The 13,051-nt window shown below is 38.0% G+C and overlaps 1 protein-coding gene across 1 annotated transcript in view; it reads left to right on the forward strand.

Annotated features, from left to right (window-relative positions):
• DPYD (dihydropyrimidine dehydrogenase) overlaps positions 1 to 13,051 on the forward strand; it is a 372,599-nt gene that overhangs the window by 294,294 nt on the left and 65,254 nt on the right. Inside the window, exon 19 of the mRNA XM_030033578.1 lies at positions 8,380 to 8,522. Within this exon, the coding sequence (XP_029889438.1) occupies positions 8,380 to 8,522 (143 nt within the window). The remainder of the gene's footprint in view (positions 1 to 8,379; positions 8,523 to 13,051) is intronic.

Here is a 13,051-nt window from a genome sequence, read left to right on the forward strand (position 1 = left end):
ACGTGCACGTCCCGCTTTCTGGCACCATGGTCATGTTGACCGTGGCAGTTGTTGTTGTTAAGGAGGTTAAAACCAGCTCAAAGGTAGTGCTATATCTGAGGCTGACAGAGGCAATGCTGCCTTTGAACAAATCTGTAAGCTTCTGGGTAAATAGCCACAAACACTTTTACTAGACTTTGAGTTAAACACATCTGTCTCTGCACTGAAATAAATGGGCAGGGAGACCTACCGTGTGTTAAAGTGAAGCACTCACAACTTTTGGGGGGAAGGATTGCCCGGCAGAATTTGGCAGGAACTCATTTGTCCCTCTGTGATGGCTGCAATGGTCTTGTCTGGTAACTGCACAATATTTCTTAGATGGACTGTCCCTTGGCTTTTACTCTGGTCTAATTCGCATGTCTCTTTCCTTGTGTTATGTTGGGAGCGTACCTCAGTTATTAGCACTACTTTTATTATTTTATCATTACTGTTGTATCATTATTTGTTTTATTTTACTAGCACTACCACTCTCTTGGTAAAAGGCAAGTTTTGTACTGGCCCAGTGGAGAAGTGCAGTGCAAAAGGTGCCAGACCTCCTTTAGCAGCACACTGTGCTCAGCTCCACGGCACCAAACCAGGTGACTGAGATTCTGAGTCACGATGGGGAGCAATAGCGAAGCAGCCGGGAAGAAGAAAGGGCATACCAAGCCAACCAAAGAACATGTAAAGCATGGTGTGAGGCAATTTCCAGCTTCAAGTCAAACCAAAGTAGAAAGCACGAATGAAATTAAATAATGAACATGTGATAAATTGCAACAAAAAATGCTTTGCTAGGTTTCATGCAGATCACCAGAAGCATCGATTTTTAGTAGATCTGTAGTTTTCAGTGAGAGGATGGCTTTGTTAGAAAATGTTTAACCAGCTCTTGCAGCAACCACAAAACAATTTGTATCTGTCCTCTTGATTTTTCCTGCTGAAGTTCGATATGAGTGAAAATTCCCCCAGGTCTTCCTTGATAAATAATATTTACAGATAAGAAAAATTTACTTTTTCTCTCTCTCTTTCTCTGATTCTAACCTTTTTAATTGAGATAAGTCTCTGATGACTGTTAAACATTTATTGAATGAAAACTCTGGTGATTTTATGAACTTTCAGCTGAAAGAGCATAAATAATCTTTAGTATGAGTTCAAAAATGATAAAAAAAAATCCTAAGAAGGACACTGATTTTTCTCTGTGCTTGTTAAAGTTCCACCTTTTTTTTCTATTTTGATACAATTTTTTTTTGAAGGAAACATGAAGCAAAATCATTACTTCTTTTTTCCAGTCACAGGTTGGACTCAAACCCATAGGTATCACAAACAGAATCAAATGAGAAGTAAACTTTGAAATAAAAAGGAAGGGGGAAATAATTATCAGAGAAAATATTAACACACCACCAGTTTATCAAGCCATAAATGTCATAGATAGTCATGATATGCTAACAAAAATTAGTAGAATGCAGTCAGTTGACATGGTTTCAAGAGCCAGCAATGGCAGTGAGATAGAAATTGTTTCAAATCTGCAGAATCCTTAACATTATTCTAAAGTCTTGGAGTAAAGTCCTGACTTCACTGTAGTCAGCAGAACCTTTGCCATTGATTTGGTAGTGTTGGTGCATCACCCTTCACAAACTGTCGATAAAATGAAATGCTAGATAGCCATTGCTTTGAAGATAGAGGCTAACTGTTGTAGAGCCATCCCATAAAATGAATATTCCTTCAAATGCTCCATTTGGTAAATGAGTAATTAAAAGTTTTGGTTGGAAATAGCCAGAGCCTGGCTAAATAGTACATTATTATTAGTGATTTTGGCAAATGGCTATTAATGTATGAGTAGTAATGGACAGAAGGACAGCCTAGGCTGTGAAATAGATAGGGAGCAGTGGAAAGAATCTTGTCTGGATCCTGAGAAGTGTTGGGCTGTGCACCATTAAAGCTGTGGCAAGGTCCATATTGAACTTCGTCTTTGGGCACTTCCTATATTTTTTAGTGCACTGAATATTGTGCGTCCCATTTGGGGACCTCATGACAGCTGTGGATAGTCTTTCTCTCTAAACATGTCTATTCATTGGGTTTTCTTCTGCATATAAATGCATTCTGTGGCCATTTTGAAGGATGTGCCTGCTATGCTGTTTCATTAAACTGCCGTGTTATCGGGTAATTGTTTAAACATAATGCCATTGCACTATCAAAAGGAAAGGTGAACTAATGGCATTTGCAAATGTCAGGGATTATCTTAACACTTTTATTATAGTTTATAAAAAGTAGGTTCAGGGCATTCCATGGCAATTATTTCCACAGAAATTGGTTATTTAAATAAATTGCTAATTATCTGGATATGACAGTATTGAAAACCTTGCTAATGAGTTATTTGATAAGTGTAGCTTATGGTGGCCACCTACAGGTGGGAGAGAGAAAGAACATATAGAATAATTGCAATCAGAAGGAATGCAATGCAAATGAACTGTGTATTACCTGCACATTTCCCTGGACTTTTTGCGAATGCAGATTTTATATATATATATACATGTATAAAGTACTTTGATCACCAGTGCTAGGCAGCGTACACGTTATGCAGAAAATGTCTTAACGAAGAATTATGTTTTCTGTGTTTTTTTCTAATCCCCAAACTTTCTTATCCGGTTACTTCCTGCAGCATTGGATTGATCATCTACAATGCCTAAGCTTTCCCAGACCAATTCCCTTATGTAATGCTTTTTCACCAAAGTCTAGTATTTGCTGTCATTGGCTTATTTTGTCATTAGCTTTATTAATTTTAACAGTCAGGAAGATAACAATGTCAGCTGTCTTCCAAGAATGTATTTACAGAGGGAGGGAGGGTGATTTTGCTTAGATTTTTGGGTTTTATTTTTTTTAGCAGCACAGACTTTATTAGTAATTTATTAATAAAAAATAATGTATCAGCTAATTTTTCTTTGTAATATTTAGGCTCTGTGGTTTAAATCTGATATTAAATTCGTAAAGAAGAACTGCAGTGTAATATAATATAATGTAAATTAAAAATTAATTTTACTTTACAATGCACAGAATGGGGAGAATTATGACCCAAATTCATTTTTGTTCCATCTAGTAACCATAGATACAGAAATTTGCTTTTAAGTCACCTACTAACCAAAGGTATGAGAGTTTGCTTTCCTTTTAAATCTGGGGTTTTTTGTTGACAGAGTTTGATAAATACCATTCAGACTGCTTCAAGATTCAGGCTCAGTGTTATCAGTCTGAATTGATTCACCTCAGTTCTGTTGGCTGTTTTTTTATGGACCTGGATCATCTTTACCTAAAGGCCCATTTAGAGCTGCTGCAAATACGTGTTAAAGACTTTAAACTACCACATTGGTGCGATGTATTGCCAGTGAGAATGTAGCCCAGTATTCAAGACTTCTGAGACAGGTTTTTTCCCCATTGGTGGATCACTGGGATCAAGATCTGAATTGTTTCTGCTAGGAACTTCCAAAGCTACTGGGTTGCTTGAAGCTTAATGCCAGGCTTCTCCTTGAAGAAGGCATTAAGTTTGGTTCTCAGGCCTCAATCTAGTGAACATTTTTGGTGCTTGACAGGATCAAGTCCTCTGGGGACTCCAAGGACTTATGAAGTTGTAATAAAACATGTGTCTTCTGGCATTGGTAAAGGTTTTTTTACTTACTAAGGAAAAATAAACAATCAAACAAGTAAGTAGGTATAATACCTCTCATCAGTTTGTCATCAGTCTGCTACCCTCAGAGGACAAGGGCAGCTCTGCCTACCTGCGCTGATGAGGGAGAGGATTTGATTGACGTATGTTCTGCTTCTCCTTCATGTTGTATTTTGCCTATTGGGTTTCCTTGACTGATAGTCACGAAAAATCTGACTTTTTATTAAAAAAAAAAAAAGAGAGAGAGAGAAAACCAAAACGCTTTGTTTTAAGGCAGGAAAAAGAAGAAAAAGGTCAGGGACTTTTGCATCATATAATTATTTCATTGTTTAAATCTTTATATAATAGCAATTGTTTGTTCCATAATTAATGAGAGACTTGAAAGAGTAGTTTTCAACATAGAGTAGCATGTCATCTCCACCAGATATTTTTCTGTCTGTCTTTCATTTTCAAATCTCACTCCCCTGCTTGAGGTCTGGATAAATGGACTTTGTTTATTAAATCTCATTATTTTACAGCAAGGTAAATGATAGCCACATCTAGATTCTGGTAGCAGCTGTAATGCTACTATCAAGAGAGTACCATATCAGCAGTTTCCCCAGCTACGGGTGCTTAACTAGTGGAATTACAGGTCCCAACATGTCAGAGTATGTGGTAGATGCTTATTTTTTAGCATGTGAGCTGTCTTTCAAATGCATGCTGGATTTGGACCTCAGCTTCTTAAATACCATTGGATTTATCAGACAACATTCTGCAAATTCCCTCTACTACTTAGAGCTCTTTTAAAATTTGGCATTAAATCTCCTTTATTTCAACCTTTTAAAAACTCCTTCTCCACAAATCTCTATAACAAAATTTATTACCTTCCTGTGGTACTCATATGAAAATGCAAGAAGATAGAGACTCTAGGTCAAATTCAATGCTCATTTGCTTTTTTTTTTTTATTATTTGCCTTTTTTTTTTTTTTTAATAGCTTGGCATCACTGTTGTTTGTATTCTTTCTGGCTTTGATTTGGAAGGTTGTTTCACCATTTCATTAGGCAGTAGGATCTCTATCACAAGTAAATCACATTGTATTCCAGACCAGCAGCTTTTACTACAGAAGGGGAAGCTTCTGAACTGTTGATCAAGAAATGCACGAGAGAATGGCTGCACCTTCTGATGTGCTTGTTCCGTATTCTGTAGACTAAAGAAAAAGATGCTAGGATGAATAGTGACACCTCAGTCAACCCTCTGATTGAGCCATTTATTTACTCTCATCATCATCATCATAAGCACTCCTGAAATGTTTTTAAATTCATTTGGGTGAATTATAGATGAAGGAATACTTTTGCGATCATACCAATTTATCACTAATTTACTAATCACCAAATGTAAGTAATAACTCAAATTATGAATATCAAGTGCAGCTAGTACTAAAAAGTACCTGTGTTCCATAATAAATTCTAAGTCTCATTGCCATCTCTGCTAGGCTTCATCAAATCATATGCTTGATTTCTTTGGGCTGAATGAAAGCCTTTGTGATTACCTATTGTGCTGAAAGCTTAAATAAACTGTCATTTGCTTCTTTTCCTCTACTGACCATTGTACAGAGACAGTCATTTAAGTGAGAAGGTGGCTAATTTAATCAGACTGAAGAAAGGAACAATTCTATTCTGGAAATATTTTCTTGTGGAACTCTTTGCTACAAGATACCATTAAGGTCAAGGGTCAATAAGGCTTAAAAACTGATTGAATGCAAACTCTAAGAGTTACATTGGGGTTAAAAGAATATAAACCTTCATGCCTCGAGGCAGATGTCAGTTTTTAACTCATGCAGATTGGGAAGAGATTTCCGTCTAGCCACGTGTTTTCAGAGTTAACAGTGTCTGTATTCCTTCATGTTTCTAAAAAATAACTACCTCATCACAGTGAGATTCTGGAGCAGCTGTGTCAGTGCCTGAAAGCAATATAGCAAGTCTGATGCTTACCTATAGCGTCAATTTCAAACACTGAATATTTGAAGAATCTCATGAACTAGTGTTTTTTGATGAGATTATTTTCAACGGTTTTGGCTGTGTAGTGTATATCTTGGCATGTATGCCCTCCAAAAGGCTTTATCCATAAATCTGTGAGAGCAAACAGCATGGTTCCATTTTTTTTGTTTCAAGTCTCTCTCTAAGACTGGACCATCAATTCTGTCACAGTATTTGCTCTTTGGTCACTAGCAGTCATCCTCTTTCAGAGAATCATTCTATTCCTTTCAAACACATTACAATCGATCTAGCTCAAATGATGGCAAATAGTCATTAGTGTCCTGTGGAAAGTTCCTGTTCAGCTCCAGCTCCTTTCTGTGATCTATTCTGGTGTGATCTTAGATTCTTTAAGGCAGTTTTTGTGAGATTTCTAATTTTTATGAACCAGGCTCTACTTTTCACCAAAACACGCTGATAATGCATCTTGGGTTAGGCTATCCATTTATGCAAATGAAAGTTTATGTGCTGAAAACATTGTATCTCTATGTAGTCTCTGTTAAACTAGCAAGAAGTACCTGTGTAAAGCCTGAGAGCAGTCCTGATCCCTAACATGGGCATGGAAGAACATGTGGTGTGTCTTGATGGCGGGTGGAAGAGTCTGTCTGATCAGATAATGAGTATTCTGGTTTCTGCTCAGGTGCAGAGATCAGCTATTGAAGAAGGAGGAGGTGTTGTATTAAGTATATAATGAGAAGGTGTCTATCCTGAGGCAGCAGAAGTTGTCATTGCGCAAGAAGATAATTTTGTGCTGAATCCAGAGCAGGTGTCAACAGAGACTGCTTAGCTGAGCTTTTGGGTGTGAATGTGTTTAATACTGATGGGCCAGGGTCTCCTGTGAATTCAGTGTTGTCTGTCAGGGTTACAGTGAGGGGCAGTGGTATGTTGCAAAAGGCAGTGTGAACTGAAGACAGAGTATTTTTAATGGTTAAGACAAACCAAATTTCAGTTTTCTGTAATGGAAAATTACCTTGAAAAAACAGCTCCTTGTCAAAGTGACAGTGCAGCTGTCCTATTTAAAGCAAGACATGACAGGTTTTATGGCCTGAACTTGTGTGGGATCATTCTCCTCATTGACCCTTCCAGCTTAGACCGGGGAGGTCTTAGCTGATGCACTAGCAAGGCAGAGGCTCTTTCTAGAGAGCAGAATCCTGAGCCGATAGTAGGTCCTTCGCAGAGACCAGTAAAACTCTGCCTGAGAGGAAGCAGTGATGGGGACACTGGAGGGAGGGTTGGTGCTGTGCTCAGTGAGGCAGGGCTGCCTGAAAAAAAGCAACATATCCTTTACTACAGGCATTCTTAGATTAAAAATCCAACCAGCAGACTGCAGTGCTTCTGTCTCAGAAGAGGTAGGGAAAGAATGGCAACACAGCTTGTTTGGGTTCAAGAAGAAGTTTTGTCTGAAGGAAATGAGGATGTTGGTCAGGCCTCTAAGCAGAGGTGTGGCGATGCAGCAGCTACTGTTTTTGCATGGGCTCTTTCCCCACACTTCCTAATTGTGGTTTCTTCTTCCTCTTGCTTTGTTTGTTGCTTTGGTTTTATTTCTTTCTTCCTGCTTGGTTATTTGCTCTTGCAGAAGGTCAAAGCTTTAAAGGTTATAACAGTACCCGTGGAGAGTGTTCAGTGTTCAGAAGTGTTTCAGGCTCATGGTATTTCCCCAAGTTACCTAATACAGTACCAAAAAAAAAAAAAAAAAAAAAAAAAAAGTACTAGCACTTCCTTGCATAGGTTGACAGCCAGCCAGTTCCTCTGGGAGCGATGTGTCCCTCCCTTATACTAAAGTATTGTTGTCCAACAGTAACAGAAAATTACCCCAAAGGTTCTCTAAATTAAGTAGAGGTTTTAGGAATACAGGAGTTATCTAGAGAAATCCCAGCTAGCCTAAAAAATAAATAACTGAAAGTGTCAGCTGTCTATGCTATCCATCATTTAATGAGCAGCATCTGTATGCGTATTTTAAATACTTGCATGCCATCAGTAGGATGTAGCCAAAGCAGATGCATTGCAGACGCAGTGCATTGAGACTTTAATCATAATTCCTCTAAATGTAGCGGGGAGTTGTCTGACTCAACCTCTACATACCATTTGAAAATGCAAGCTCCAGTCTTGGAGATACAGCCATAAATGAATATACTTTATTCTTTTGAGCTTCTATCATGTTAATAGTTAAAGGGGGCTTACTTAAAGGATTATCTGAATCTGCAAACGTCCAAAGGGGAAACATTAAATAATGTATGAAATGTCAAGTGCAGTGAAATGGCACTTTTAAACAATTTTTAGTCACACATAAATAAATGAGATGTTCCCTCTTACTTGGACAACATCTATGTTCAAAAAATCAACCTGATTCTTTATGTAGAAACATAGATCTCTTTGTCTCCAGAGTACTGTATGGTAAAGTATTGCTTTATGTATCAGACATTGTTAATCTTTATTTTGAGCATCAGCTAAAATGTTCAAGCCAGCATTGCAATGTTTATCCAAATGTTTCTGCAATTTTCTTTTTTTCAGCCAAACTCATAATACTTTACAAGTATTGATACCACTTGAAACCCACTTGGTGTCAATTTATAAATGAATATAACCTCTGCATCTTAGAATTAGATGTTAGTTCCCAATGTTCCTACCATGAGGGATGTGCAAATTACATCAGGGTGTGTTCTGACACTGCTAACAAAACATTCTGGTTTTCTGCAGGAAATGCTATTAGGCCTATCGCCCTCCGAGCAGTGTCTGCCATAGCCCGTGCTCTCCCAGGATTTCCCATCTTAGCAACTGGAGGCATCGATTCTGCTGAAAGTGGGCTGCAGTTTCTGCACAGTGGGGCTTCTGTTTTACAGGTACCTTTTCTTTCTTTAAAATATAAAAATTAAAATAACTGTAATTAAAACCATAATGTATCTTCCTTTCAAACTTTAGGATAGTGAGGGTTTTATACCACTGACAGGAATTCTCATGTTTTTAACTTCATGCTTCTTGCTAAGAGAGATTCATTTCAGATGGAGGAGGAGTTGCCAAAAGAAAACTTCGGGTGTCACGATACTAATCTGGGAAAAGGCCAGCCATGAGTATGTGATCACTTTTTTTCTCTGACCTATAGGATTTAAACTTTCACCATCTCTCCCTTGTCATACAAACAAGGTTGACACAGAGTTAAGCTTGAGCTATCTGATCTTCCTTTACTCTCGGTTTTTGTCTTCTGCAAAGAGCCTTTTCAAGGAGAGAGGGATTTCAAAGAGCACTACTTTGGTCCCACTGGGAGCCAGTGTAAAGTAACTCTTGTTTATCCAGGCATCTGTGTCCCTTAAGCATGTTTATTGGATCAGGAGGTGCAGAGCTGTGCCTCCTGCATGGGGTGCTGGCATTGCAGCCCATTGCATTGGAGTGAGGTGTCAGACTGAAGGCAGTAGTTGAGGCTGTTTACATTGCCTGATGGGTTGTTTTGAGGTCCTAGCCAGACTGGCATGGTTAGTTAGTCCCTGTCATGGAAGGAAGCCTTGGTGGCCTGTTATTATGGGCACCAGGAAATTGGCTGGAAATCAGCCCCTTACCTGCTCTACTAGGCATGTCAGGGCACCATTGCAGCATATATGTTAGAATGGCTGATAAGGAGCAGATGGTGGTTATGTTATATTATTCCATTATATATTGTTACATTCTGATAACTACTCATCCCCTTTATCTGTAGTTCCCATCACAGACAGCAGCAGGTGTGGATCCTGTGGATATCGGCTTTGTGTCACTCCATGGAATGACTGGAGTGGTTTCATTCCCACAATTCACTTTGACATTAAAATTAGAATCAGTGTGACCATCCTTTCTGCACAGCTATGGTGACTGCTGAGATTAGTCATTTCTTTGCTATGTTTCAGAGAAAAAAAAAAAAGGCCAACTCAGCGGTTTGGTTTGGTTGGGTTTTTTAATGCACATTACAGTTAGCATCTCTGGGAGCTGAAGTAGAAGGCCACTGCTTTTTTATAGACTTACTATGTTCCTTGGATTTATTAATACCATTTCCTATTGTTTTTAGTCTGTATTGGAATGCTTCAAACTCTTCTTTTCCCATGCACAGACAAAAGATCTACCTTTCTTACACAGTGGTCTGAGAGCTTCTTCCATATAAATACTAAGTAACAGTACAAATTACAGAGCAGCATTTGTCTACAAAAAGGTAGGATTGGCAAGGGAATGTTTTTACTGCTATAGATGCATTTCATTTGTTATTGCTAATAGAGCTTCAGTTTTGATGGCTTTGTCTGTAACAATGTTATGTGATCTGAACTACACAGAGTGGAATGATTTTCTGTTCTACGTCTGCTGTATCTGTTTCTGCATGACTAAAAATGAATTTTTTTAATGTCATTTATGCACTTTTCCTTTATATAGACTGTGTAGCTGTTTATTTTTTATTATTTCTTTTTTTTTTTGTTGGTTTCCCCCAGTGATAATGGGAAATTCTGAAATGTAATTTAATGCAGACATCCCAGTCAGTGCTCAAGAGAAAGAATATTGGATTTACAAAACATTAATTATTGTTTTCTTTTTAGTAATAATCAAGTTTTCTGGAACTGGCTTCCAGAAATTACTGGGATCTATACTGGTCTTCTGCCCTTTACAGAATAATTTCTCTTTTCAACAGATTTTTCCCAGAGATGGTGGAAAAACTCTTTTCTTGTCCTTAGGCTTCACCAGTTTAACTTAAATCATCTCTAGAACTGATTTTAAACTCCTCTGGATCAAACCTATCCTCAGGTTGAGTAGCTTATTTCTGCTTCACTAAAGTAGGGAAGTAATTTAAACTAATCTGAGGTAAATGGATTCTAAAGCTGCTGTGTAGGTAAGGGTCTGAACTAGTTCAATTACATTTATTTAAAAATAAGCCTTTAGTAAACTTCATGCAAGATTGTGAGTACAAGCCATAAGTCTTTCCCTCATCTTGGGAAAGGCAAATGGAAGGGAGAGGGAAATGACTAATCTCTGTAGACAGTCTTATAAGACATACAGTTGACCGGGACTAGATTGAAACTTTTATTTGCTGCTTAGGCAAGACACGTTGTGATAGACAGAAGACGACAGCCTCATCTTCATAGGTCATCTTTGGAACCTAATTAGGATTATGAGAATCATCGCCGCTATTTTATTTCTTAACAAGGTCATACAAATAGCTGGCTAATATACTTTTCCCTGAATCCCAGTCTCTCTCTCACATGTCCTTGGTATCAAATGCCCAAGTTGTTCCTTCTTCAACAGTCAAAACCTCTGTTGCTCATCGTAACAGCTTTGACAGTTCACTTCAGTACCAAAATACAGAGCAAGTACAGAATTTGGAGATAGCATCAAATAAAGTGATCTACTGAATAATTCAGTTTATTAGGATTCACTACATAGCAAGTCCCTGAGTTAAGTAGGGAGATACTGGGACTGTACTGGGGGAATTATATATGCGTCCCATAGCCTTATCTTAAGTATCTGCTTTGGACACTGTTGGAGGTGGTACTGAATAGACACTTGGACTGACACAGTACTGCACATTTTGTTATCTTACTTCATGTTTCCAAAACCACGAGGACACCTTATGACTGATCCAGAGGCAGAAAGCAAGCAGCCCAGGCTTTGGCTGTGCTGGAGTGAGCTCTGCGCTCAGCTGTGCTGAATGAGCAGTGGTCTCAAAACCTAGGAGTGGGTACTGCCACTGCTATTACCACCCTGTTACACAGAATAGAGCGTGGATGTTTCCTCATTAGCAGTATTGTAGAAGGGTAGGGAATGTCAGTTCATCCAGCATTAGACATGGTCTGATATCACTAAGCAGCACAGGTTGTATTGATCCATCCACGGAGCCCAGCTAGAGAACCTCGGAGAGCAGCACTTGCATGGCCATTGGGCTTCCCTTCATTGTACCTAGACAAGGGTCCTGTGTCTTCTCTGCCGTGAGAGGGTGACGTTCATGGGCTAAGAGAATATGAAGGCTTTGTGTGAGTTGATTTAATTGCAGAGTGGCATATCTCTTAGAAAAGAGGTTTATGAATAATAAATGTACCTCCATTAAAAGCAAGATCAGGTTTTCCTCTGCAGCTATTTCACCTACAATCAGTTCTCCATTATTTTTTCCAATTGCTTTTATTTTTAAAATATGGATATTTATTTTCCATTTACGAAATCATCATACACAGGAATGCAAGTCAGGAGTCAGGTGGTAAGCTGTATTTTGATATATGCTGTAACCACCTCAAGTGGTATTAAGCAGGTATTTTAGGGAATGGTTTGGGGAGAGACTTTCAGTATTCAAAGTGTGTTCTATCCCCTCCTTTAAAAGATAGAGGGCAACATCTTAGTGTCATTGCTGGCAAAAAGTTTGTGTGTAAGAAAGTTTTGCAGCAGGTATACAAAACAAACTGGATCATTGTAGTCAGTAGTAGCTGGGGTTAAAATTTTATACAGCAATTTAACAGAGCATTCTTCCACTTTATGGACTTCAGAAACAGTTGCAAAAAGATCCCACTTGTTTTTTAATTTTTCATGAAAAATGCTGAAGCATTTAAATCATTCTTCAGCTCATTCCATAGCGCTTTTTTGTAGCATACCCAAATCCACCAATCCCTTTTCAGTACAGGCATGAAATTAAAAAAAATAACAACTTTATTTATGGAGATAATCTTGCACTCATTGCATACCAAAAGCTCCAGAAATGTCTAGCTGCATCTTTCTGAGGTACATTTCATTACTATAGGCTTCCAGTGAGGCTGAAGTATTTTTTTTTTTTAAGTAAGCTTTTTTTAAAACCCCGATTTATCAAAATAAGATATCGGATTTTTTTGCACCTTTTGCATCATGTATGTGATTTACCATGTCACAATGATGGTTTGTTAGAATTTTGCAAGGCTTTGAAAGAGACATACATTTTTCAAAGTCATCTCTCTGTAGGAAATTAAAAATGGAGACAATTATAGAAAATTCCAGTGGAAAGAGAAAATGCATTATGGAAAAAGCAATAAAAGTGTAAAAATATTAAAGTAAAAATCACTTCACAGTAGCCTGTATGATTGAATTGTAGATCAATATTGTGTAGTTAATGCATTAGCAGTAGAGCATTAATTTGCAATTACCGCAGGTGATCTGATCCTCCGTGTTCTGTCCATTGACATAAATGACCTTTTGTTGAAAGAGATTCTGTAGTCATTATTTCTAGCAGATGTAACCAAAAAAAAGGTAGAACAAAGGGGGTACTTTCTGAAGTATACTTGTTTCATGGTAGAGTCTCTTAACATTATATTCTGGTATGGAATACTTTTGTTAATCTTGAATATTGGTCATTAATGTGTAAAGAATATGGGTTCCTTTTCAAATAAATTTCTTTTCTTACAAAATA

This window comes from Aquila chrysaetos, chromosome 12, assembly GCF_900496995.4.
Source record: "Aquila chrysaetos chrysaetos chromosome 12, bAquChr1.4, whole genome shotgun sequence".
Classification (NCBI taxonomy): Eukaryota; Metazoa; Chordata; class Aves; order Accipitriformes; family Accipitridae; genus Aquila; species Aquila chrysaetos.